Source organism: Aquila chrysaetos, chromosome 24 (assembly GCF_900496995.4).
Source record: "Aquila chrysaetos chrysaetos chromosome 24, bAquChr1.4, whole genome shotgun sequence".
NCBI lineage: Eukaryota > Metazoa > Chordata > Aves > Accipitriformes > Accipitridae > Aquila > Aquila chrysaetos.
This window is the reverse complement of record NC_044027.1, coordinates 13507177-13535152: the sequence shown is the minus strand read 5'-3', so window position 1 is coordinate 13535152 and position 27976 is coordinate 13507177. Positions and strand designations below refer to the sequence as shown.

At 46.3% G+C, this 27976-nt stretch overlaps 1 protein-coding gene across 5 annotated transcripts; it reads left to right on the top strand.

Annotated features, from left to right (window-relative positions):
* Positions 1-172: 172 nt before the first annotated feature.
* SLC25A25 (solute carrier family 25 member 25) lies at positions 173-27744 on the top strand. Of its 5 annotated transcripts, XM_029999847.2 has the most exons (12): positions 227-277; positions 440-535; positions 20485-20611; positions 20700-20787; positions 21234-21269; positions 21570-21681; positions 22416-22574; positions 23349-23501; positions 23633-23740; positions 23983-24150; positions 24596-24746; positions 25180-27744. In XM_029999847.2, the coding sequence occupies exons 1-12, from the start codon at positions 242-244 to the stop codon at positions 25362-25364; spliced, it is 1419 nt and encodes a 472-aa protein (XP_029855707.1). In that variant the 5' UTR covers positions 227-241; the 3' UTR covers positions 25365-27744. The 5 variants fall into 5 exon arrangements, with proteins under 5 accessions (XP_029855702.1, XP_029855703.1, XP_029855707.1 ...); XM_029999842.2 differs by having other exon boundaries at positions 173-535; XM_029999844.2 differs by lacking the exons at positions 227-277; positions 440-535 and adding an exon at positions 11110-11927.
* The last annotated feature ends 232 nt before the right edge of the window (positions 27745-27976 follow it).

The following is a 27976-nucleotide window of genomic DNA, read 5'->3' as shown; positions in this document are numbered from 1 at the left end:
GGAAGGCGTTCCTCTGGCGTCAGCGCCCGCCCACCTCGCGGGAGCGCGTGGCCGCCGGGGGTGTGGGCGGGGGCGTGTTGGCAGGCGCCGGCGCGCGGGCCGCTGCCATTGGTCGGCGCGGAGCGTCACGTGGCGGCGGCGGCGTGTGGCGCGAAGGCGGAAGCGCTCCGTGTCGGTTCCTCGCGGCGGAAGCGCCGCCATTTGCCGGCGTCGGCGCGCGTGAGGAGCGGGCGGCGGGACGATGCCGGGGGCGCGGCGCTCCTTGGCCTCCCCGGTGGTGAGCGGCGTGCTCTGCCCCTGCGGCTCCCCGCGGGCCGCCGGCGCGGCCCCCGGCCCGGCGGCGGAGGGCGGCGGCAGCGGCGGCGGGAGCGCGGGCCCCTGCGGGCGGTCTCTGTGCGAGGCCTCCGAGCAGGACCGGCGCCTCCGCGCCCTCTTCCAGAAGCTCGACGTGAACCGCGACGGCGCGCTCTGCATCCACGACCTGGCCGTGGGCCTGGGCCGCCTCGGGCTGCACCGCACCGAGCTGGACCTCCTGGTGAGCGGCGGCGGGGGTCGGTGGGGCGGGCAGAGCCGGGCTGGGCTCCGGGCGTGCGTTCCTGGGGGGCGAGGGAGCGTCTGGCCGCCCCCCTCAGCCCGCGCCCTGCCGGAGCCCGGCTCCGTGCCGCGGAGCTCGCCGGGCTCCGCCGTTCTCGGGAGCGGGACGTGGGCTCTGAAGACCCTTTAACCGTGCCTCGGCCGGGGCAGAAGACCCGCCAGGTCAGTCGTGCCAGCAGGCACCTGCTTGTCGCATGCCGGCGCTTGCATCCAGTTACCTCCCTGACGCGTAGCCAGGAGGGGCCTGAGCGAGAACAGGCGTTTGTGTGATGGCAGGCACTGCTGCCCCGCTCTGCACCCGGGAGCGCGCTTAAGCATTTCTGGGTACTTGCCTAAAAGCAACCCTGCTGACTGGAACGTCAAACCTGGAGGAATCGGCTTGCTTACTGCCTGTGGGCATGTATGGTATTAACTGTGGAAATTTAAGGTTGAAAACTTACTGCTTGCACAGGAAGAACCGTAAAGAAAATCCCCTTTCTCCAGGTCCGAGGGCTAGGAAGCTTGCATGCTTACTTACACTTGTAAAAGATTGTTTTGGAATGGATAGGCGCAGTCAGGTTGTCGTGCAGTTTTCATTGCGTCATTGCATTTCCTCACATTAGTCTGTTTGGCACCATGTTGCTGCTCAAGTTTCTTGCCCAAGATGGCTTATACATGCCAAACTCGCTGTCTATCTTAAGGGGTTAGAAATACCTTAAAATGTAGGAAGGCTGCTCTATCTGTATGGTTTGTGCATGGAGTATATAAAATGCGCAGCGCACTGACTTTCTACTTCAGTATTGGGAGCTGTGCCCTTTTGTGGTCACACAGCTCTTTGTGCGATGCTGTACACTGATGATTCTAGGCTTCAAGGTTCAACATGATGTTGCTCTATTTAACTGTAATTAGCATAATTTACATCTGTATGAATCAGACTAATGGGCTGGTTCTCAGTGCACAGTTTGGCCCTGCCTAGTCTCTTGTATTTTATATGTAGGACCATAAAAAAGCTGACTGCCTTGGGAGGACAGAAGATAGACACATGGGTGCAGTCAGGGATGTGCCATCTCAGAGTGCCTCAATCCTGCAGGAAGGAAGAAGAGTTTAAGGAGAACTTCTGAGTCACTGAAAAGACATCCAATTCAAGTGACAGTTCTTAGTCGCTCCCCGTTCTGGGGAGTGGTGCCCCAATTTATTTGCGTGCTTTAATTGCATGTATCCATCCTTTCCAGAGTTTCTAGTTCCTTTCTAACTTTGAATTTCCAATAGCTTAACTTCTAACATTTCTTTTTGGTTGGCATCTGCCTTGCTGCTGTAAAGTATGAGAATTCTTTGGCAGTGTGAGGATCTTGTGAGTGGTTTAGTTGTGCCGTTTCTAAAAATAATGTTAGTGCCATGGTGATTTTCTGCTGTGTGCGTTTCAGTAATGAAATCTGATTATGCCATATAAATCACCTGTGCATGCCCTGTGAAATGCTGACCTGCTGCCACCCGTGGATGCCGAATGCTTTTACCTCTGGCAAAAGTCTCTTATCCACCAGAACGTTCTGTGCTTATGCCTGCATGCTTGTCTCGGTTTGCATTCTCTTTTCTTCCTGGGCATGTTACTCAATCCAGCCTGACATCCTCCAGGCTAGGAGGATGCACCATGAAACAAAATGCGTTTTTACTTCCCAGCAGATAGCAAACTCGCTTGCCATGCTGCGGGAGCAGCAGAGAGGAACCGTTCTGCAGGGACTGGAACTGCTCTGTCAGAGGGAAGCACTGTCTGGATGCTGCTTAACAATCTTGTCTTTCTGCTGAGGTCCTTGTCTGTCAGTATTGTTCCTCAGCCCTTCACTTCCTCTGCCTACTCTTCTGCTGCACAGGAAGCGGCTGGTTAGATGAATAGAGCTTGCAAAGCATTGTTAGTATTGCAAAGCATCCCCTTCAGCAGTGTAAAAAGTGTCCATTAAGAACGAGGATGCAGAGTTAAAAACTCTAAAGTTCCAGTTAAACATGTGGGAACAGTCCTCAGAGAGCTGGCTAGAAAACTTCCGCATTGTGTAATTTTTAGGAAAACCACATAAACTTCCTGTTTCCCAGGCAGTTCTATTAATAAGTCGTTCTTTTTTCTGCCCCATCCTTAGCTAATAATGGCACCTTGACGCTTGGGGTAACTGGTGTGAAGTTACACTCGAGAAAAGTGCTTAAGTGTCAAGATGAAAACATTTTTGATGTATTGGACATGGTGTTTGAAGACCAATTTAGGCATAAATCACATGGATTGCTTGTGATTAGTAAATTACTTGGTGGCTCTGGCTTGTTTTATTTTTCCTTCCATTCAACAGTACGTTTGATATGGGAGTTACCTTCTAACGTTTGGCAGACAGATGGAGAAAATATTAGACTTGTAATGTGAGGTTATTGCCAATCTTAGCTGTGAGTTGCTAATTTCTTTACGTCAGTAGGCTAAAAGTCCTTGTGGTAACAGTAATAGATTTGGGCTGCAACTTGAAAAGAAAATGAGCAATATTTTGGCTCCTTCAATGCTTGAGAGTTCTTACTGAGATAAAATCCTTTGTAGCATTCTTGGAAAATTGCTGCCTTCTGTTTTACAGGTGGCCTTCTGCTGTGGGGGAGAGAAGGGATTGTACTTAGATGTCCTTTGAGGTGGAATTTGCTTATGTAAACGATGCATTTTTTTAACCCATGCTGTTATCTTTAAACCATTTGACAAATAGTGTGCCAGATCAGTGAGCCTTCTAAAGAAACGCTTGTTTGCACTGGTTAGCATGAAGCAATTCACATACTTCACTTTGCTTGAGCAGTAAAGTGATAACCACGTGAAGGATTTTTTTAAAGGCTTTCTTGTTCTACTGTGTAAAGGGATAGTCTTCTACTGCTAAATTACAACTACCTCTGGAATAGTCAATCTCCTGTTACTAATACTTTCTGATTTCCCTTATGAAAATACTTGTATAGACTTAATGGAACTGGAAACATGCACTTAATGGATATATGGGTAATTGGACCGGAACTATGTTTTCTAGTTTGTTTCTGGAGATGTCGTATTGTTGAAAGGATGTGTAATGGTAGCATTTGTGTATTTGCTAATGTAACTGTTTTCCTACTGATCCCGATTAACTGCAGGGCTGGAATGCTCTTCTAAAACCTCATCTCCGCTGCTGAAGTTCCAGACAGTTTGAACTGGTGGAATTAATCCCAGCTGCCTAGAGACAGACTGAAGTGGTGAACTTTGTCTGCAACTACTGCTCTTCCTTGGTGGTGCTGATCATCTTCTGCTGGACTAATTCTCTCAGCTTTAAGAAACAGAGCAAACATAACCCTTGTCTCTTTTCAGTTACAAGTGTCTGATTGCCTCTGCTGTAAAGATGATGGCCTCCTTGGCCCTGTGATACTTTCTTCTCCCAAGTTCATATACGTGGCTGCCTATTGCTCCCTCAGTATCAGCTTCCCCATGTGAAACTACATCAGCTCCCATTCTGCTGAAATCTTCAACATCTGCTTTCATCGCTTCTTTCTTAGCCCGGTATCTCCTCTTTGATCTCCAAGTTGTGGCTGTCCAAACTCCCACACAAGTTCTGTTCTTCACTTTTCACGTACTGAAGAAGTATAACTGCAGTGCTGCAGCTGGACTCTGCAGTGTTCTGTTTGCTTCAGACTTCTCCTCTGAACAGCTTTGCTTTTTAAGTATGTCTCTGGACCCTTCCAGCTGTCAGAGAATGCTGTATCTGTGCTGTTCTGGGATAGTTGATCAGTTAGCTCTTTCACAAGTGACTCCATGGGTGGATTGAGAAACTCTTTCTATTGTAGCAGTTGCAATCATAAAAAAGTTTAATCTTATTTCTGATCAATACTTTATCTTCTGTCGTGACGTCTTTTAATTCTCCCTTTCAGACTCTTTATTTCTGTAACTATTTTACTCTCCAAGGCTTTGGAATACTCTGTATTATACCTTGCATAATGTACTAAAATTTTCAGCAACTCTAAGGGGCAGAGGAAGCAGGGAATCCTTTCTGTGTGATGCTTTCACCTGTTTTCCATTCACAGTCATCTGGAAAAGGAGGACCTGAGTTTTTATTGTGTTACAGAAGTCTGTTTATGATAAAAAGAGCAAAATTCTAATACTGTTCTGTAACCTAGACTGGAATATCTCTCCAAACCTATCTACATTTAGATACAACATTTTCATGGTTTGTGTGTCTTAAATCCTGCTGGGGCAGTTGTGGAGCTTTCAGCCAGGCCTTTGTAATTCATCATGAAGGGTTGAGCAACACAAAGTTGTATCAAACAAATGAAGCAGTGTTACAGTTTGAAATTCCCGTTGATACCGTCGTTCTGCTGAGAGGTATTTGCCAACAGCTTCTCAACCACCCATCTCCTGACTAATCCCAAAGGACAAATGTGGATACCCTGAACCAGTTTAACACAAGGTGAAACTGCTTTCAATAACATATTAAATAACTTCATGCATTTCTGTATAATGTGCATTAAAACAGCAAGCAAAAAAGATCATATTTGCTGGGTCTGTAGGGAGTGGAGGCCTGTTCTTGCTCTTTGTAAATTATGAAATGTGTGGTTTGATGAAGGCCCTGTTCTCATGCACTTGGGAAAACTGGTGCAAGAGCAGAACTGTAGGTCAATGATTTAGTTGTAGATAAAGCCTTTATATCTGTGGTAAGTGGATGAGTTGGTGTGAATTCTGAGTTCTGTTACCTTGTCCGATTTAGGCATGCTAAAGACGCAAATGAACTCTCTGTAATCAATCAGATGAGTTCTTGACAGCTGCTGCAAAGACTTTGAGAAGAAATACGGGGACTGGCTTTGGCACAAGGCAACTTCGCAGCGCAGTGTCGGTTATTAATAGACTTGGCCAGCAGCCTCCTAAAGCCAGAGCTTTGCTGGACTGGAGGGTGCGCTGTGACAATGAAGGTCAGGGGAGGCTGGCATGCTGGCTGCCTGTTTGTCACTCTGCCTGAACCCAGAGGTCTTACAAGGAGGGCAGGAGGAGAAGGATGCTGGAGACCAGGGAATCTCGCACCATAATGGGGAAAGTCTTTAGTCAAACTTGGCCTCTGGTCATCAGACCTGCCTTAGTGTGATTAATGTATTAAACTGGCGGTGCATATCCACTCAGTGTTAAAAGGGGTAGACTGGAAGCGAGTTTTTAGATGCAAATACATACAAGAGAAACTTGCTCTTGCATAAGTTTACCTTGCATATAAACAAACAGTCGTGGATTAGGCAAGTGTTGCTTTATGTTTGTGTATGTACAGGACCAGGTATGTAACTCCTGAGAGATGCAATCTTGGGATGTTCTTCCAGGATAGTTTTTTGTCCTACCTTGCAGCAAATTGGAGAAGCCTGGTGGTTCTCAGGTTTATTTAGCAGAGACCTTGGTCCTGTTTGCAGAGTGATAGTGAACGAAGGATACTGGCTGACCTTTGTGAGATGTAGATGCAACTTGGACTTGAGCCTATCAATTTTAAATGTCGATGTTCTGTGAGAGCCTCTCTTGCAGAAGGGCATCCTGTACATCACTGACATTGCCTCGCAGTGTTATGTTTTCAGCAGGATGGGACATATTCTGAAGTCTGTAGTGAAGTGAATCGTTGTAGGATCCCCAGAGCCTGAGTGAATTGAAACAATGAAACTGATCCAAAGCAACTGATTGTGCCTGTGTAGAATATGCAGCAGGGTTTTGGTCTTTCAGTACGTGTTCTGTGGGGCATTATTTAGTGACCAGGGCTAGATGCCTTGGTAAGTAGTGGAAAATCTCAGAAAATGTCTCCTTATCCTCATCTGCATTGGATTATTAGTCAGATTACCGAGATAAGGGAAGGTAAAAAAACCCCAGGACTTCAGTATGCTTACTGTTTCTTTAAATTTTATTTTAAAAAGAAACAAAACCAGTGATGAATCTGGCTGAATATTGAGCAGAACCCTTAGATGGTTGACAAGTGTTAATAAAAGGACATCAAAGCCATAATAATGACTTGGTCTCCTGTTTAAGAGCCCTACAGAATGGTGATGCTGTAGTTCTGTGCTCTCTGTTGCATATATTATAATATGATATCATGCTGGGAGGAGAAGGCAGAGGGATTTTTTTTTTTTTTTTCTTTCAGACCTACTTGTAGCAAATGGTAAATGAGTCTTTGTTCTTGCTCATGCCCTATCGCTATATTTGTCCCTCAATGTGGGACATGAGCACACTTTAATGATGCCCCAGACTTTGTCTCAAGTGGAGAAGTGTAGCTGTGATAACTAGTGTCAATGTGGAAAGCCAACAGAGACGTCTTAGTTTTTCTAAGTTATGTGCAGCAAGCTGCAGGGGAGTTTCTTCTGGCAGTTAAAGTGGCTTACAGTGGAAAATTCTGCTGTAAGAGAAATTGTTGAAATTTTTAGATCATGAGTTGCTTGGAAAGGCAAAGCTGTTTGGTATGTGAGCCTACATCGTTTAGCCTAAGAACAGGGGCTGTGTGAGAGGAAGCCTGGGCCTGGGCTGCTGGAGGGCCATTGTTTCTCACTAGCAATTTTCCCAGTGTTTAGGGTATGTGGCATATGCCTGGTTAACTTTCTGGTGCAGCAAGCAGTTGACTTTCTAATTTCTGAGTACTAAGGATGCCCTTTCTCTTGGTCAATCTGTGGTTCTTCATGTGATGCTATACGGCCTCAGTGGAACTCGCTGTTCCTGGGCAGTGAGTACGTATTTCCCCCTCCCTGGCCAGCTCTCTCTGTATCTCTGTATTTGGCACTGGCCCCTGGTTGCCTTAATGTATCAACTAGAATAGCTAATCACTTGTGCCAGGGTTCCTATAACGAGGTGACCGGGGTTTCTTTGTAGTGTTCACTGAACTATGCTGTGTCACCTTAATATATTAACATAATTGAATGTCACTAGACAGTTTAATTATTTAAGCAGCAGTGGCCAAGATGTTTAGATTTTATGGCGTGGTGCAAGAAACACCGTGCAGGGTTAACTTTGGCTTTCTAAAAATCAGGAAGTACTTACGTTTTTGTCTTCCAGAAGTTACGTTTGAAAAGATAAGAGGTAATTGAAAGAGTCATGGTGGCCCATCCCAGCTCCATCGGGCTGGATGCTATCTCTGGGTGGCACATGTGTAGGCTGGGGTGCTTCCAGGAGAGCTCCCAAAGGAGATGAGTCACTGCTGATTCCTGCGGGGTCACCTAAGGAACTGGAGACGACGACCGACCGCAGTGGCAGCTCTTCCTGTGCCGGAGGAGGAGAAGGGTCATTGCTCTGAGTGGAGCTCCTTTCCCTCTGCCCCCCTTTCTTTTCACCCTCCCTCCCACATTTTTCACGTGTTAGCTAGTTGTCTGGTGATGAGGCTCATATTCTTGCTGGAAAATGCTGCGCATTTACTCAAAAGTCTTCTAGAAGCCATCTTAAAGCAGATGGTCTGAGTCTGAATTTCTGCCTGGTACTACCTACCAGGCTGGAAAGAGCAAGTGCCTGTTTGAAAACTGGAGTTTCAGACTTAGCAGGTACTAAGATGTGGCCTGCACAATGTAGCTGAAGAGGACAGAAGATACCTTGGGTTTCTGGCTTAAAAGAGAACGTCCCTCTGACAGCTTGCAGTGCTGAGCAAAATACTGTTTTAATTAAGCAAAACACGTCACTCTTTTGCTCTTTCCTTTCTCCTTTGTCTCTGGATATATTACATGACTTTGTCAGCTTCTCCTCTGGCTATCTAATGACATTTTGGTGGTATAGGACTCTGAGGCCAGCTGCCACAGGCGTCTTCTGTCCCCAGTGACTGGTGTGCTGGCCGAGAGCCAGCTTTCAGATCAGTTCTGGTGCTTTTCTGCCTTCAAAATCCTGGGCTTGGTTCACAGAAACAGCTGGAATTGGAGGGTTGACTGTCTCCTAATGAAGCCTAGGTTGGGAAAGCTGTTTTGGTATGGCCTAGGTGTTCGTTCATGATTTCTACAAAAAGTGAATTTTTGTTCCTCATCTATTCCTTTGTGCCACCATTCACGCTGGACCCACAGTATTTATTACATCTTTTCTTATGTGTGAATGATTGGTTTTGTGGTGGTGGTGTTAGGGTAATACTTCCCTACAAATTCCCTGTAGGAGAGCAGTTGTCTTGCCTCTAGCTATAATCATCTTGCCGTTACTAGGTTTATTATTCTGACCTAATAAAATTCCCCACTTGGTAAAAGAAATGCTTTTTTTTTCTAAATATGATTAGAAAAGTCTGTCTGTTCTCAAGGAGCTGTGTGGATTAGTGTGGTAGCAGAATTCCTCTGAGGTTTCCTTCAGTGAGGACAAAGGCCAAGGAAGCATTGCTGAGTTTCTGCTTTAACTGCACCCCAGGCTTGTAAGTTCTTACACAAATTATTATTTTACTATGGAATCTCTGCATGAACAAAGGAAGATGGGGTCCCTGCCATGCACACACCACTAAAGCTAATACTATGCAGAGAAACTGTAAGCAACAGTGTTAGGTAACATCAGCTGGTTTAATGGTTCCTTGTGAGTAGCAGCCCAGCATGAAGTGACCACTGAGGATAAATCTAAAGTTGCACTCGGGTGCTTTGCCTTCTGTATTGTGGCTTGTAGGTCTGTGAGTGGTGGGGCCAGTCTGCTTGCTGCTGTAGCAGGCAGCTCTAATGCCCTTTCCACAGGCAGTCATGCTTTTTTGGACCCCATCCATGAGTAGCCTCAATGGGTTACCCCAGCAGAAAGCTCTGTAATTTTTGGCTGGGTTAATGAGGTTTTCGGAGGAGCACAAGAGCAAGGTAAGTGCAGAGCTGATGTGGATGTGTGAGACGACCTATTTTAGTGGCAATAAGCTTCAGATCAGTTCACTGCTTCTTGTGAAATGACAGCCTTAGGCTAGTAGAAGCTGATTTTGAAGAACCATGCCCAGTTCAGAAAAATCTGCTTTGTTCTTCCGCTGGCTTGAGAGCATTAGAAACTTTCAAATGTCATCTTAAAGGATCTGATTCACTGCATTTTAGAAAGTAGTTTAACTTCTGTGCTTGTAGTTGTGATGACTGGCAGCAGCTCAAGGTAATGGAGGCATGACAAAAATTCCTCACTCTTTTCTGCCTGTGCCTGAGCCTGGGCTTCTGACTGACATCCCAACTAGAACGAACTGTGCCATTCCTCAGAGGGGGACAGGGCTTTCCCTGCACCGTCACCTCAGTGCTACCACCTCTGAATTTTGTAAATTTTTTTTCTGTTTTGTTATTTTTTTGTATATGTCAAGTTTTAAGGTAAAAAACTTTGTTGCATACTGTATGTCGACCTTGTGATTAAACAGCATTTGTTTTTTTATTACGTAATTTTGAAGTGTATTTGCAGAAGAATTCTTTTTTTAATGTGATGTCTTCTATGTACTTGTTTCACTTTTTCCATTACTCACGTTGGTTAAAGGAATTCAACATTAGCAAGTTCCCAAGTGTGATGTTTAGTGTTCTTCCTCTCAAATTTATTTGCCAATTGGCTACTTAAAGCTTGCAGTCCTTCTAGGTTTTTTATTGTATTTTCATATCTAACATCTGTAAAACAAAAGTTTCCTTCAGTCTGTCACTCTCAAAAGTTAAAAGCTGAAAACGGAGGTCCTCTGCTCACTGTGGATTTTGCTGTGCTACTGTGGGTAGGGAGCCTTGGGTGATGGAAGCTGTAGTCTGTACTTACTTATCCTGTGTGTTAAAAACCCCAAACTGTTTTCTTATGGAAAAGTCATGCTACTCTGGAAAGCGAGACACGCAGTGCCCTCTGTCTGTAGATGCAAAAGGCAGACAAGAATCTAGGGCTACAAAGTAAGTTGTTGGTACTTGGAAATGGAAAATGAGCCCTTATGGTCTCCAGTGTGCTGTTGTGCCTGCCAGATGTGGGCTGCTCTGTTCCACCAAGGTGGGTTGACTTTTCTGGTGGTGCCCCGGGCCCCGGTCGGGAGGCCGATGGCCCCAGCCTTACAGCCGGGGCTATGAGCCATTGTTGCTGTGGCAGCAGAGGGAGACATGGCATCTCTTGTAGAAACTTGGGGAACGTCATTTGTTCTGTTCTTACATATTGATATGTTACTGTAGACCTGCTCTGGCTAATCCTACCCTTGACTGTACGGTTAAAGGCTCCTTCAGCAGAACTCAGCCTGTTTGACTAATCGGCGATAGTTTAGCCACCGTGCATTAGATCTTGCATAGATGAATAGCCGTAAATGCTGCGCAAGTATGTCGCTGGGTTGTGCTGAAAGCCAAATGGCAGAAGCACAATGCAGCACCAAAGAGCTATTGTAATGACGGATGAGACTATAATAGACCAGGGAGAGAGGGTGCAGTTAGAGGTTAATTCAGCCATGGCCGGGAAAAGCCGGCCTCTCTCCGGAGAACCATCTGCTGCTCTAACAAAGAGCTGCAGCCGAAGCTGCGGAGCCCCAGAAGCAGGCACATACATGCCTTGGACGATCCTGTGCTGCCCAGTTGCCTCGGGGCTGTGGCTTTGGCCGCCCTGCTGCCCTCCCTGCCCGTACCTGCCCGATGGAGCTGGCAGGCGCGCTCCTCTGCGGGGTGTCTCCTGCGTGGAGGGCGCGTTCCCGGCCGGCTGCGCGCGCTGCCTTGCTCCGGAGCCACCGCAGTGTTGGGAGCGAGGATTGGCTGGGCACTGCTGCAGTGGGGACGCAGCCTGGGTGTTCAGCCTCGCTGCTCGTCTGATGTACCGTTGGGATGAGCCGGGACGCGCGGGTTAATTGGCAGCTCTGAGAAGCTTCTCTCGGAGAGGTTCATCTTTAGCTTTCCTCTTAAGCGCAGCGTCTTGGCTTCTCTGTCCAAGCAGTCTCCAAGCGTCTCTGCTTCTCCATGCCAGGGGTCTTGTGCTTTGTCTGTTGCCATCAGATTTCTGAGGCTCTGGTACAATGAGCTGCTTGTCAGGCCAGGCACGACTGCAGTAGCAGCAATTTCAAAAGGCAGGAAGCGTCCGCAGGAGCGGTCTGTAAAGAATCTGAGCCCGTGGAGTCGCTGGGTTGAACCTCCTGCTGGCTGCCGTGCCGATTCCCATCTTGGGGGTGCTTGGTAGTGCAGTCACATCATCCTTGGCAGCGGGCAGCTCCTGAGCGCGCAGGGTTTCCCTGCCTGCGATGCTCGCTGGAGCAGCAATGCTGCAGACCCTTTGGCATTTTCTGTCTAGCTTCCTTCCCAGGGCCATATGCCAAGGTCCTGCAGATGGAAAAGAGGATGAGGCCAGAAACACCACCCCACTTCCAGGCCCCGGGGAGAAAGGGCCAAAGATGTTGGGGAAGCCACAGGACAGAGGGACTGATCCCACTGAAAGGAGACCAACTATCCTACTGGTGGTTGGACCCGCAGAGCATTTTCCAAAGGTAACGGGATATCCAGGGGCCTGAGGAGGGGTTGGCGCACATGACAGCAGAGTGTGTGGTCTGCCGGGAGTAGGGGTGTTGCCGGTGGAGCGTGTGAGTAGCTGGGGGTGTGTGTATGTGTATTTGGGGAGGGGGGAGAGGAACAGGAAAAGGAAGCAGGGTCCAACATGTGTGCTTGCTAGAAGGGAAATGTGGGGGGACCAGGGGAATGACTGTGAAGAGGGGAGGTGATCTAACCTTTCAGACATGATGTTCAAAGGGGGGAAAAAAATGCTTCTGGGGGGGCAAGGGGAAGTACAGGGGTCTCGAAGGTTCCTGGGCAACTTGTAGGAGGCATGACTGAGAGGGCAGGGAATGATAGTGCAGGTTAGCGGTGAGTCCCACCCCTGCACTGGAGACCAGCAAAGGATCAAATAGATCCTAAAATGAATGTTCCAAAGTCAGTCTTGGGTAATTTGGCAAGCCTCTGGAAAAACTAGCATGTTTTGAGCAAATGAGCAACTGGCTGTATTATCTGAATGGCACAGACCGGAAGAGAGTAAAGCCTGTCCCCGGGGAGCGGGTGGCATAAGGGAGAGACTAAAATCTGCGTGGGGATGGGAACTTCCCAGGGATGGGAGAGCAGGGGGTGGTGGGTGCGCACAATTGGCGGAGAATAAATGGTGAAGCTTTGTCTGGGGGGGCGGTGAACAAAAGCTGCTTAGTTTAGTGCCTGGGCTTCTAGCACAGTGCTGGCTGACTGCAATTCTGGTTTATTTTTGATGGGGAGGGAATGCTGTCCATCTCTCCTGAGGATGGTGCAGTCAGCTCTGACTACCTGTGGTTTAAAACCAAGGGTATGACCTGGGATTAGGGGAGAAGGAGTCGGGCATAACCCCTGCGAGTGGTGGGAGCTTGGGATAATACTATAGGTCTGCAGCAGGGGTAGGGGTGCGTGACTTGCAGGATCCAGCTTATTTGACAGGGAATCGGGCATGGTTGTTGCTGTAAGCTTTCTCTCTAAAATGGGGTATGAACAGGTTTAAGTTGTGGAGGGGATTAATATCTGTTTTGTTGCTGTTTTGAATGGAAACAGGCAGGGTGGCATTTTGCATTCTGGGGAGCAGAAGCCACTCCCTGCTTGAATCAGACTGAAAGATCTGCAGGGACTTTTGCCTCCATTCCTATCGTTAGCAGTTAGCACTGTACATCCTCTTCAAAAAGAGGAGTGTGCGCATTTTAAGAGGAGGACTTCTGTGCAGAGGTTGAAGAAGGACAGAGGCTCAGAACTGAAGGAGGTTGCGATGAAAACCTTGAAAGTGTAGGGCTGAAAATCTCTGGTGTCTTCCAGGGAACAATGGTCCCTCAGTCAGGGGGAGTCCATCTGTTCACACCTGCAAATGAAGCTTTCTGAAAGTTAATACCAATCTCCTCTTTCCTGTGTGACCCTGGGAAGTTTTGCTGCATAGGAACCCTAAAATTGGCTAGTGGAGAAATACGTAGAAGATAAGGATGTGGTAAAATGGAGTTATTGCAGCCTAGGAAGTAACTGCCCATCTGCTAGGAGGCTGTGACTGTGTAATTTTAGCCTGCCCTGATTGTAAAGTAAAACACAGTGTAAAGCTCTTCTGTTGAGGATTATGGAGATATGTTTTACCTTGCAATTCAGGCCAGCTAATACTGCATCCAGCCATTGTGGCTCAGTTGATGGACAGTAACTTGTTAAGCTGCAATGACTTGTTTGTGCTTGATCAGATATCTGTGTTCTAATTACCTGTCTGAAGGAGAAGTGTTGCAAAAAGTCTCATACAGCCTTAGGGATAGATTATAAACCACTGTGAGCAGACAGTATTATTTGGTGTTTAAAGAAAATGTGGGGGACACATGGCTTTTGTTCTCTGCCACTGATTGTCTGTGACCTTGGGAGAAGTTTCTTGACTGGTATGCCACTTTATTTTGTAAAAACACCTGTAACTACCTATCTGCTAAAAAACCCCACAAAATATCATGCCTGATACTGGGGTTACTGTAAGGAATTGACAGGTATCGATGAACTTGAGTGGAGGTGCTTCCTAGCCCTGGCTCTTCAATCTTCATGTTGTCATTGGCATGTTTCTGCTCAGATCCTTGCTTGAAGGTAAAGATTTCAACATGAGGCTGTTTCTGCAAATGTGGGAGAAAATACTGATTGCAAATATGATGCGTTGGCCCCTGGGTTTGTGTGTACACAGGAGAGAGGTATGATCTCCCCCTGATGTCACCATCTGGACTTGTAACTTTGGATCTGTGTGTTGTCAGTGGAACAGGTCACCTTTCCTGGTTACCTTTATGTCAAATACCATGTAGTGCTGTCTGCCTTCCCTGGTCTCTATCCTTCCCCTTGCACAGTCTTGGCTGGCTGCAGCTCTTTACTCTGCTGGGGTCTCTTAAATGATTAACTCCCCTCCTTCATACACTTTATATTCTTTGTTTGTGCTTTGTGAGGACTTTCTGTACTGTACAATTAATTATAAGCTAGTTTCCAGAAATTAAAAAATACCAAGTCAGCAGAACCTAGTGAAAACTTAGAGCAATAGCGGTTCTCTCTCTGGCCCATGGTGTACTCGCCCAGAAAGCTGTTTTGCCTGTGAAAGAGGATGTTAGTTACGTGGCTGTGACACTCACTGGCACTTGATATTTTTAGAGACTTTTTTTTTTTTTTTTAGCAAAGTAAATTAAAAATTAAACAACATACTTTCCTGCTCCTTATATGGCTGCATCCTCCCATCCTTTGGGAGGTACGTTCTGGAGCTGATGTAGTAAACTGGTGATGAAGCAGATGCCTCAAAGAGTACAAATGACTTGGAAAGATGAGTGTTGGAATGGCAGGGTATTGAAACTGGTAACTCGTGCAGCATTTAAATAAGCACCAAATCCTATAAATAAAATGAAAATGAGTTTGCAGCTTCCTTGATGGCAAGAAAAGTGAGCCTTCTGTAGAGGGAAGACTGACCCATCTAGTGCTCCCTTTAGCAGAGGGGAGTATTAGCTAGGCTGGCTTCACATTGACAAAAAATGTGTAGGTCCTGCTCTGGCTTCATTGGCAAAATTGGTGTATGGAAGAAGTATCAGGGAGGACTGACTTGAAAGGACTGACTTTATTTGGAGCTCTGTGCCCTGTCCTCGGTTTGATCAGGAATAGATAGTGCTAATGAGGGATGTAGTGTCCGTAGCTCCTGTGTGAAGCCCTGGGGTGGGTGTGCTGCTGTCTGCAGTGGCAGGGGCTGGGGGAGCGGGACCGGCTGTGTGTGCTGAGACTTGGGTGGTGACCACATCACTAGTTGTGTTCCAGCAGCCCTGATCCCTGCAGCTTTGGTGAGCTATTTTGCTTTTGAGTACTTCCAAGTTTACCAGGATTTTTTTAGGGGAAATCTAAAAACTTGTTAATGCTTGTTTAAGTTCCCTTTGTCATTATAACCAGAACTGCTGGAATAAACTTCATTCGTAATATGTCTCTCCTTAGGTTGCTGTCCTGTAATTAATACCCTGCTTAAAATCAGCTTTCTGAACCTCATTACCTTTCTCCTTTCCTCTGACGTAGGTAGTAGGGCTTTTTTTCCTAAAATGTGCAGATTTTGCCTTTTGTCTTTAGCTGCCAACTCTAGACAGAGTTTATTAGGAAAATCTGCATCATGTTGGCATAGCAACTGAGCTGCCAAGCAGCTATAATAGTGATGCTTGGCAGCTCGTGGGAAGGACTATGGAGGATCTTAGGGCTTGGTGGGGCAAATCTGAGTTACATTTGTTCACTTAGTACCTGGAGCTGGGGGGGAGCTGCTCACCTTGGTCAGGCCACTGAAGGCATTTGCTTTTGGCTAGTGGTGTGTGGCATTAGGGTGCTGCTTGCAGTGAGACTCGACTTGGTAGGAAGGCTGGGGTGTACTGTTGGCATGCATGTAGCGAGCTGCTGCAGCTGATCTTTAAGAGGATCTGGAGTCCCTGAGAAGATCCTGTTTTCGTGCAGAGAGACGTCAGCAGGGAGTAGGTTAAGCCTGGTTAGGTAACGTGGCAGTAGTGCCATGGTAGGTGAGGTGCCTGGGGGGGAGGGCACAGGAAACCATTGTAGGTCACGATTCTCAAGGGTGCTGAATTGCTGCAAGTTGTAATCTATTAAGCTTTTTTTTAAAAAAATAAAAAATCCTTGAAATAAAGCCCCAGATTAAGTATTCCCAATTCATGTGATTGACATGCAACTCCACAAACAGCTTATTAGAGACCTTGGCTTTTCTTTAAATCTAAAGAACAAAATACCACAGTAAAGATGTAAAGGTCCCTTGTGCATTAGGATCTGAGGAGGGGAGTGCTTTTTGGACTTTGCACTGGCCAGGCAGTCTGTTTAAACAGAGCAAACACAAGAAAATGTTGCTGTGTCCGCAGTGGTGGGGAAAGCTGTTAGCTGGACTGGCTTAAACCAGTTTAGCAAATGTGCTGTGTTGCTTCAAGTGCAGGCAGGTTTGTAGTGTTTTGGTTATTGGCTACGGCTTTTTGCATCTTGTATGATAGCTTCTCTTTGACGAATATCAAGACTATAACTTTATTTTAAAATTCATGTTAGCAATTAGTAATTCTGTACTGAGCAGCAACCTGCTGCTCTTGTTTGGTACTCTCACTGTAGTGCTAGGTGCTATCCCATACATCAAACTTCACTAAATGCTCAGAAGCCTGTAATTATATGTGCATTAAATGATGCGTGTGCCACACTCCCTCTTCAGCCTGGCTTGCTCCTGATGAAAGCTCAAGAACTCGCTTACAAAGTGGTTAAATTGTAAATGGTAGAAACTGGAAAATGTTGTTCTGCCCGGGCCACTTCTCATTATAGGGCATATCCGACTGCAATGTTTAATTGTAGTTGGAAGAGGAGGAAAAACTATTAAGCTGGCGTAACTGCTGTGTGGATGCTTAGCTAGGAGGCTTTGAAGCAGCTGGGTCTGTTTGGAAGCCTGCTCTTGATTTTGGTGGTTTTCTGGGTATTTGGCACAATGGCAAACCTTCGCCATAGGCTTTATTGCTGCCTGTATTAGTAACCGGAGTGCTGCAGAGGAGAGAGGTCTTGGTACGCAGGGGTTGCCTGCTCCTAGCCGGCACAAGTGTTTTTGGGAGAACTTGCAACCAAAGCCAATCAACTCTGGCATAGCACAGTAACCTTATAGAAGTGGAATTTCAAGGCTTTTGCTTAAGCTGGATTTCCCCAACATGTATGAAAGCAGTAAGTGGTTGGCATCCTGCTGTTACTGGGTTTTAGAGGAAGAATTTTTGGGAAGAGGAAGACAGAGAGAGTCCTCCTGTGTTGTATGGTGGGAGAGGTTATGATCAAGACTGGTCCCTACTGTGCTGCCCATGTAAATCCCGGGAGGGGTGAGAACAGGATCAGAAAGGACCGATCGGACACAAGGAACAGCAAGTGAGCATCTCGGATGTTGGCCAAAGCCTCTTGGGTTAAAAGACATGCCCAGTAAGAGTTAAGTTGCGGTGAGCGTGATGAAAGGTCTCTGGGCTTAATGGGAGCCTGGCTGTTGAGCAATGTGAGGCAGCTCACATGCCTCCTCCAGATCCAGTGTCTGGCTGGCAGCTGGGTGGGACTGTGCAGCCACGGCCTCCCTTTTAAGTAGAAGGGCAGGGCTTGTACAGCCAATCCCACCGGAGCCCGGTGCGCTCATAACCATGTGTCATGAGACTTGCTGGCATTTCCTTTCCACTACGCACTGAAATTAGCTCAGGGGAATCATTCAGTTTTACTTCCCTTCCCGGTCAGTCTGAGAAGGGCAGCTGAGTCTCCGGCTCAGAAAGATGCTCTGCCTCTGTCTGTATGTGCCAGTGTTCGGGGAGTCGCAGACGGAGTTTTGAATACTTTGAGTCGAAAGGGCTGCCGGCTGAACTCAAATCGATCTTCCGACTCAGCCTCTTCATTCCTTCCCAGGAGTTCTCCACCTACCGCCAGTGGAAGCAGGTATGGCCCCGAGGGAGGAATGGGAGGGAGTGAGCTGCGGAGGGGTGGTCTCCAACACCCCGAGTGGCTGGTTGGAGGGGGAGAAGTTCGTGATGGCTCTGTTGTAATAGCTGGGCACAGCACGGACACGTTTCTCTTGTGCCTTGGCAGGGATTGCTGATACAGCATGGAGTGGACTTTTTTCTTTTTGATTCTTTTGGCTTGAATCTAATGAGATCTCAGTGCCTCCAAGACTGTTTAAACCAGGCAATTTGATGTAAGTTAAGTAGAAAAAGGGGTTTTCCAAACTACGGATTCTTCTGTTTTAACTGGTCTGCTCAAATACAACGTTTCACATCCTCTTCCTTTTCCTTCTTACACCCTTCCGCCTGCCCCCCTTCTGACCGGAGGTGTGTAATCTAATGTCAGCTCAAGCTGATGCAGGTCTCACCCTGGTGAAGGTGAGCAGGTTTGTGCTATGAGCCGGAGGCTGGCTTAGCAGCAATGGGTGGGCTGAGCTGGGGGAGGTTGTGCAAGAGCATTTTCCTTGACTGGAGAAGGGAGATGCACTAAATCGACAGAGCGTTCCGTCTGACTCTGTATCACAGCCCTTGCTTTCAGCTTGCTGCTACTGGTGTGATTTTCATGACCAGGCTGTCAGGAGCCCAGACAGCTGATTATTGAACAGCAAAGCTGGGTAGACTTTTTATACCTTTGTGCAGACACACAAATGGGGGATGTAGCAGGCTGTAAGATGTGTGGAGTCCCAAAGCGTGCTGCAGGGGCTGCCTGTTACGCAGGTGACCATAGAAACGTCTTCAGCCAGCATAGCTGTTAATGACTGGTTCTGTCTATGGAGATTACTACATATTTACTGTTAAAGGTGAAGAGCTGCAGGCAGATATTTGTTCATTATCTCTGGAGAAGATGCTGGGAGCTTGGCTTTCTCACGCTTCGCATGTGTTGCAGGTTACTGTTTGACAGGCTTGCAGCGTTTTTGCTTTGTGATCATGGAGGAAGAAGGCTAGCAGAGCAAGGCAGCTTTTATTACCTGCAGTCTCTGATTGCTCATTGCACATCTCTGCGGTTGTTAGGGGCATGCTGAGAGAACAGGAGCAGTTGCACAGCCGCATCTCTCTTACAGTGCCTCCGAATTATTAGTGTCTGTCAACTGGTTGGGGGTTGCCACTCAGAGGGAAGCCCTGATTCAGCTGTTTCAAGGCCAGTCTGCTGACGTGCGAGGGGTGTTGGTCTATCTTTAGCCTACAAGTTGAATGTGGGGTCATATCTGAACTTTACAACAGTCATATGATAAATTGCAGGTTAAGAATACTAGGCATACCTCAAAGGTCAGGGCAGCTGGGACAGCACTTTCTTATTTAAGGTTCATAAACCAATTAGGAATAATCTTCGTAGCATTAGGGCTAAAGTGACAGGACTTGGTGGGGCAAGAGAGATTTTTAATAGTTAAGTATTTAGTATTGAAGTAGTTTAAAATGGCATTGAAACAAAGACTTAAGGCTTATGAAGGGGACTGGTGCTCATAGGCTGAGGAAGTATCTTGATAAGCTTAGGTTTGCCTATTACCTTTGAAGCCTAAATATTGAACAAAATATTGGTAAACAGAGGGTTAGCCTAGTGTTTGATCTCAGCTCAGAGCTTCCGTAACAACCCACCTGCTGTTCACTTAAAAGTTACAAGAAGTAAAACAAAAATTCAGGTGATGCAGGAGACTGACTCACACCTCATTTAGTGTTGTTCACTGATGCATGTTGAAAAAGACTTACAGGCTGTCAAAGGCAAGTGACTGAACAAGAAGGGGAGTAGGAACTCCCTGAGCCACATTCTTACAGTCCGGAGATCACCTCTCTTGTCAACAAGTAGCCACGTGCCCTTAGATAGGACAGTCCATCTGCTATTGCCCCATGCTGGAGTGAATTAATTAGTTGTTTACCTTGTCCTAGATGTCTGGCACAGAGTCTGATCTTGATTTTAGCTTTGTCCTACTAAGAACCTTTTCTTGTTCTATATGCATCTCATGGAAACTGGTATAATTAAAGCACATAGCTTCAGGGTGCCTAAACCAGTTCACAGGGGTTTTTATCTTTGGCTGTGTCCACTAGAGCTGGACAGGCTTTTTCTGGTTGGAGTTAGTTATTGCCAGAGGGAGCTTACTTCTCCAAGGATCATAGTAGGCATGAAATTCCTTCTTCTGTTCAGGTTTTTTTTATTACCTGACATTTTGTGATTCACTTTTTATGCAAATCTGTTGCCTCATACTTAGTTCAAGAACCTCCACAAGGGCTTTGTAAGGTGTTAATCAAGATACAGGACTGAGATTAGACACATGATACTAGGAGAATATCCCTGATAAAAGCATGGGGCATTTCATCTGCGTAACTAACTTTGGGAGACAGTTGCCTGGAATCAGGTGACTTTTCTACACTAGTGCTTTGCTCAAATTTCTTTGAGGAATTATCATAATTCTGTCGGCTACTTTCTGGAGGAAAAGTCAAAGTCGTGTAGGGAATGATCTTTAAATATGGTAGAAGAAGGGGCAGATCTGTCTGAATGAACAAAGGTGGTGACAGTTTTTGATTGTTTTCTGAACAGAAAATTGTGAAGGCTGGAGACAAGGATCTGGATGGACAGCTGGATTTTGAGGAATTTGTTCACTATCTCCAAGATCATGAAAAGAAGCTGAGACTGGTCTTCAAGAGTTTGGATAAGAAGAATGATGGTAAACACCTTTCTTATGCTCATGAATAGACTACTGTGTGTATTAGCTTGTAATATGTATGCTTGAGCTCACTGGCTTATCTTTGCAGGCCGTATTGATGCCCAGGAGATTGTACAGTCTCTTCGGGACCTGGGAGTCAAGATCTCTGAACAGCAGGCTGAGAAAATACTGAAGAGGTAAGGATTCAGCTGGTTCTTCTGTTTTACTGTTGAAGGGGTTAGAAGAAAATGTAGGGACATGGAACCCATCTCCTCTTTCTACCCTTTACACATTTCCCAGAGACTTCAGCTCCTCCCTTTTTGCCTATTACTCTTCGTTTTGATTTTTTTCCATTAATTGACACTTAAAAGGTCATAACGCATTATGGAGAATTACTGTCAGAATCTCTTACCTTCCTGACCTGTTGTGGGGAAGTGCTTGCACCTGAGCTGTTTTGCACCCCTGTCTGATTGTCCTGCTGCCCTGAGCTTGCTGCTTTGGAGAGGGCCTGTGCAGTTGCTCTTTGGAAATGCTGAGTGCTTTATGCATGTGGCACTAACATGTTAACAACCACTTATTTGTGCTGTTTTTTCCTCTTTCTTTCCTCTGCTACCTTCCCTCTGTCTGTTTGCCTGTGTGTCAGAATAAGGACGGGACACTTCTGGGGTCCTGTCACCTAGTAAGTATTATTTTCCCTTCAGTGTCAGTTACGTCCCTAATTTTGGTAGGAGGGGGTGCAACTACTGTTGTGGATCAGTTAAAGGGGAGAGAAAGGGGAGGAAAAAGGGAGCCCACTTCTACCTCTCTGCAGTGTTTGGTGAATAGAAGATTTCCTAGCTTTGTCTTGTGTCTCTTTAGAAGTCTTTTAGTAGTTGCTTTGCAAAGCTTTTTTTGGTGTAGCCCTGAATAACCAAAGGGAAGGGAGGAGGAATTTGTCACCCAGTGGGAATCTGTACTCATCTAATGATAAATCTTTTAGCATGGATAAAAATGGGACAATGACAATTGATTGGAATGAGTGGCGAGACTATCACCTGCTGCACCCAGTGGAGAACATTCCTGAAATCATCTTGTACTGGAAGCACTCCACGGTAAGAAACGGTTCCTCTGCAACAGGTCTTGGTTTTTCCCCAGCTTCTCAGTCCTGACCCCCAGGAGCTGCTATCGGCAGTCCCTATCTTTTATCTTCATGGTTCAATAGCTGCCTTGTAGCCCTAGAAGCCCAATTGCTTCCTGTCCTGTCCTGTTATCTTGCCACTTATCACTGGCATGGCTTGAAGCCTCTGGCACAGGTGATACAAACTGCACATTCTGCAAGAAGAGGAGGGTGTTCACTTGGCTTGCACCTCTGAGAGGTCATACCAGTGGCCAGCCCCTGCTGGTTTAGGACCTGTTAAGACTAGAAACTGATTTGACAGGCAGCCGTCCTTCCTGGAGATATTTCAGTGTGTGTAAATAGCATGTAACGAGATTAAACTGGCTGTGAGCTTGGAAGGTTCCAGAGAGCTCCAGCTTTTTTGCCACGCAGCTGCCCGCAGTTGATCTTTTTGTTCCTTACTACGATCCACAGTATTTTAATGCAGACAAATATTCAGCAGTTGCCAGGTCCTTGGACAGAAGTCTCTAAATGTGAAGGTTCCCCTTGTGACGTGCTATAGCAGTGGCAGTTGCTGTGGCCAGACGCAGCAGTTAATGGCTATAGATAAGCTGCTGACTTGGAATAAGTATATCCAGTACTTCAACACTTAGCACTGATAAAGAGCAATAAAACTTTGGCAAGATCGTTAGCTGATGAAACATTTCTCAACACCTTATACTTTTGCAGATCTTTGATGTAGGAGAGAATTTGACTGTCCCTGATGAGTTCACAGTGGAAGAGAGGCAGACAGGGATGTGGTGGAGACATCTGGTTGCAGGTGGAGGTGCAGGTGCCGTGTCCAGAACCTGTACAGCTCCCTTGGACCGCTTGAAAGTGCTCATGCAGGTATGATGGAGCAGTTCCAATTTGTTTGAATACCGAGGCAGATTCCTTTAATATTCTTGCGAAGTGATGCCTTGGAGATGATATGTTCATCAACACAGTACAGCACTCTGGCCAGGCTCAATCTCATTGCTTTTATATTGGTATTTTTGAAAACTTTTTGGATTGTTTGAATGATCAAAGTCATGCTAAAAAGTTATTCTTCGTTGACTAGAAAAAACAGAGAGAAGCTTTTGGGAGGTAGACATGTGAAAACTGTCAATAGTTAGAGAGCTTTGTGGTTTAGAAAACTGGGAAACTTGGGTTTTGGTGAAACAGGTTCAAGTCTTGTGTTCCCATGAGAGAGACCCTGAGGCCATGAGAGTTGACGTGGTTGTGGTGGTCAGCTGGCAGAGCTGGTACTCAGTATCAGTATTATCAGCATTAGAAAGGAGTTACAAAACTTGATTTTAGCCTGCTTTGTCACTGTACCTGCTTTTGAGCCAGCAGAGAAGTTTACCCTGGGTAGCTGATCCTACGCTAGGTATGGAAGTTGCCTATTTAACCTTTCCTCCCATTCCAGAGGGAGATACTGATTAGATTCATTAGTTAACACTAGACTTTGCAAAAAAGAAAAGAAGCTTGCTTTCCTATTGTAGAAGTTATCTGGAAGGGATTAAAGCCTTGGCAAATCTCTGGGTAAATAGAAAAGCGCCCTTTTGTCCCTGGATTACAGAAAAACGTAGCATTGTCGTAATCAGGACTGGAACTAATCCAAGCTCGCTCGCTCTCTCCCAGGTTCATGCCTCCCGCAGTAACAACATGTGCATCGTTGGCGGTTTTACTCAAATGATCCGAGAGGGTGGACCAAGGTCACTGTGGCGAGGGAATGGCATCAATGTGTTGAAGATTGCACCGGAATCTGCCATTAAGTTCATGGCCTATGAGCAGGTGAGTAAAAGGGCACAGAGAAGTCTGGCTGCAGAAGGGTTTGCAGAAGGACAAGCTGGAAAAAAAAAAAAAAAAAAGATGGCTGAGATAAGTCAGTGAGCCTCAGTGTCTGTCTGTCTTGGCTTCTACAGATCAAGCGGTTCATTGGTACTGACCAAGAAATGCTGAGGATTCATGAGCGACTGTTAGCTGGTTCTCTGGCTGGGGCCATTGCACAGAGCAGCATCTACCCAATGGAGGTGAGGCAGGTGGTTGATAGTCCAGCCCATGAGGGGTCATGGTAAGGTGCTGTGATGGGAAATGTAGGTAGAACACCAGTGCTGTTATAGCTTAATGAGTTCTTGGAAATGATACCAAGTACTATTGCTCGCATGGCACTTGCTTAGTCCTGACCATCATGCTCTTAAGAATGTCATTGTCTGTATGTTTTTCTCCTGTTGATTCTCCTGTAGACCTTCAAGGCATTTCTTCTTGTCCCCAGGTTCTGAAAACACGAATGGCTCTAAGGAAGACAGGACAATATTCAGGCATGTTGGATTGTGCCAAAAACATCCTTTCGAAGGAAGGAATGGCTGCCTTCTACAAAGGCTACATCCCCAACATGCTAGGAATCATTCCATATGCTGGTATTGACCTGGCAGTCTATGAGGTATGAAGCCTTTAACCTTTTGTAGGGCTGTGCTGCTTGTGTAGTTTTATCACTGTCGGACCTGTCAGTTACTACAGGAGTTTAAGTAATTTTTCAAAGCTTTCTTGATCAGCCTTAAGGGGCACAGGTGGATCTTTAGCCAAAATGGTCTAAAACATAATCCAATACAATGATTCTCCTTTCCTAGTCAACATCATGCATGGTCCCTTGCTTCTCTCTCTTTTTTTTTTTTTTTTTTTTTTTTAATGAGAAAATTGCAGCAGAAAGTTAAAGAAGGGTTTTTCCCCAAGCACTGCAGTAGCAGTAGCTCAAAAAGACTTGAGAACCCTGGTCCTTCTGGCTGAATTTGCATATAGCTTTCTGGGCCTTTATGCTAGATCTTGTATGTAATGTGATGTTCTTTTGATTGCCTCTTCGCTGCTAACATCTGGCTTGTTCCTTCCAGACACTAAAAAACGCCTGGTTGCAACGCTATGCTGTCAACAGTGCCGACCCTGGAGTCTTTGTTCTGCTGGCTTGTGGCACCATCTCCAGTACCTGTGGACAGCTTGCCAGTTACCCATTGGCTCTCGTGAGGACACGCATGCAGGCCCAAGGTGAGAACTTCTGGGAACTCCTGTCATGGTCTCTGAACAGGGTAAAGGTCCTCTAGTGTAAACATTGCAACAACAGCCTTAACTGGCCAGTGCAGATGAGCAGTAGGCTATTTGCCATGCTGCAAGAGGACAGTGGACTTTATGCTGCCCTTAGCATCTGGGGCTAAGCACCTCCAGGACAGAGGTTCTGTTTTGCTCAGATCAGGAGTTTTGGGCTAAGGGAATCTGCAGACCAGTTTTGAGAAAATGGCTGCGATGTGCAGCACAGCCATGGCTTGCTGAGAAGTTAAATGCTGTCCCCCATGAAGCACCTTTTGGTCTGTGAACATCCACAGGAAGCATGTGAATCAGAACTGCTCTGCGAGACAGTTTTTAACTTAAAGTGTTTTTACCACGTAGGCTGTATTATTTATTGTGGCTTTCCCTATTGCAGCTTCAGTGGAGGGTGCTCCCGAAGTGACGATGAGGGGACTGTTTAAACACATTCTGAAGACAGAGGGAGCATTTGGTCTTTACCGGGGTCTGGCGCCGAATTTTATGAAGGTGATCCCAGCTGTAAGCATCAGCTACGTGGTTTATGAAAACTTGAAGATGACTCTGGGCGTGCAGTCACGGTGACCAGGAGATGCCAAGGACTTTGAACTCTGAAATCTTGGGGTGCAATCCCAAGACGTATAGCCATCTCTCATTCTGTGAATGTGTTGACACTAAGCTGACTAAGCAAAGCTGTGAAATCTCAGATCGTTTGTGAGTCAGTAAGGGGGAGGGGAGGATCTGGTGTCCTTTGCCATCTTGCTACTCAGAGCTCCACATAAACCATCATGTGGTCCTTTTTGTTGGGCCTTTTGGGAGACCAGGAGGTGAACTCCTGGGAGAATCTTAAGGCATGAGTTGCTGAGGTCAGTTCCCAGCAGTATGGCAGAGTAGCAAAGATTTGGGTAACAGGTCTGCTTTCAGCGTATTGTGTGTACAGAGCTGTTTGCCTGCAGATGAGCACCTTCTGACTTGCTGAAAGAGCTTCTTTTTCCATTCAGAGAGCTTCTTTTTCCATTCAGTTGTTTAACTTCCTACCCATTGTTTAAATTTGTACAAACCTTGTGTAGGAGCTGCTGCCACACCAGGCTTGTTGTTATGTTTACATATATTCCTTTGGGTAGGAGACATTCATGTTCTGCTTCCAAGACTTGACATGAAATGTAACTTTGAACTCTACTGGTTTTGAGGGCTGGTGGGCAGTGGTTTATCCAGTCAGGCTGAAGGTTACTTAGGCCAGCCTGATGAAGAATTAGGATTATTTATTTTTTATAGGTTTAAGTGTGTCTCATAAATCCACTAACAAGATGCACTTACTAACAGAAGCAGCAGACTAGAGCCTGCATGCCTGTATCCTTTGCATGCCGGGATTGGCTTGTCTTATAATCAGCAGGGGCTTGGAAAGGGGAAGGCAGGAGAGCCCTGGATGGACTGGCACCTTGATGCATGGCTTTAGTGAACAAAAGACAATATTTCACAGCTCCTGTGCAGTTGTGCTCCCAGCACGACACGAGAGCCCCTGTGCAGCGTTGCATGGACCTCTGAATTCCATTCTGCCTGGTGCCGAGGATAGCTGGTGGACCTTTTCCAAACCCCGTGCCTACGCTGCTGTCTATCTCTTTAGACCTCTTTGTAGATTGATGTTCAGGTTTGCATTAGCGGGATGGAGTCCCCAAGCCAGGAGTATGTCTGCTGTGGGAAGGGTTGTTAGGGAGAGGGGCTGGTTGCCACTGGGAGAGGTGAGCTTTTAGTCCTGAAGACATGCTTGCTTTTCTTTCAAAGGGTGCTTTTCATAAGGCTAAGGGAAAGAGATGGCTTTAAAATTTCTCTGACTGCATTATGGGCTACTTTAGTTGATAGGATCTGGCTTCTGAGGCCTGGGAGATCCTCATCCAACTTTTCATTTTGGGCAAAATGGACCAGCGTTTGCATTCCACTGTTTTACTGCTTAAAGCATATTTATTTTGTATTTATTTGAACAGAGTTATGTCGGACTATTTTTATAGACTTGTTTAAATATTGTTACTGTGCTTATATTTCTCCTGTTTTAAAAAGTTCTCTATTTGTTCTCTTACATCACACAGCTAAGTCATGGGGAGGGATGCGAAAGTCACTTGTGTACCTTCCCTTTGGGGCTTGAGCTGCCTTTCCCATATATGGGGTTGTTGCTGGAGGACCTCAGCCCAGAGAAATTCTGTAGCAAGAAGCCATAGGAGAGAAGGGAGCTGGAGAGGAAGCAGTACCTTGGGAGGAGGGGAGAGGGTGCACTGTGAGGCTCGCCTTATTTTGGAGTTGCCTCTGTGTGTGGTTGAAAGGGTTTCAGGTGGTGGATGGCTGAAGTTGGGAAGTTGAAGGTCTGTGCATGTTGGATGTCACAACGGCTAATTGAGAGCGATCTTGGGGAATTATTAGGTAAGGGGGGAGGGGAGAAATCTCAGGGACTAAAGGAAATACAAGTTTCCGGAGAGATGGAAGGAAACTTGCACTTGGACACAAGCTGCTGCAGTTGTGCTTTGAGGCTGAATGAGCAGACCCTGCTGCTGAGCCAGTGCTCTTCCCATGCAAGTGGGCACTGTGGAGAAGTGTGTGAGAAATCAGAAAAGGATTTGCTAGCACTCAGCAGCTGCTTTTTTGTTGACAGATTTTGATGGTTCATGGAGAGTCTTTCAGGTGAGGCTCTGCCTTGACTATCCAGTGCTGTCAGTAGTTAGCCACGTGGAAATTTAACCAATCTGGATTAGCGGTATGATTTTTTTCCACCCCCCCCCTTCTTGAGACCTGTCATAAATTCTGCAGTGGCTCCTTCCTACCAGTGTGGCCTAATGGGAATATGAATATCAGAATGCAAAAATCAATGCAAAATGACAACCATCTTTGTAGCTGTAACCACAAATTGTTATAATGCAAATCTAACTTGGATTCTTCATGTAGGGAACAGTCTGCTAATAAAGGTCTGTCAAAGAGATACCATGTGTCTGCATCTCTTTCTCGATATGGTTTATTGGTGCTGTTCATGGCCAGACTCTTCCTGAGATGATTCTCACCAAGGATGCTGATACTGGGAAGGATCCTCCCTATGAGGACCTGGGAGAACATAATTCTTAAAGGCAAAACCAGCAAACCTGAGATCAGGGCTAATGATGGTGGTGATGAGTCAGGGATGTTCAGATGCTGTTAACCTGCCTCTTAAGTGTTGC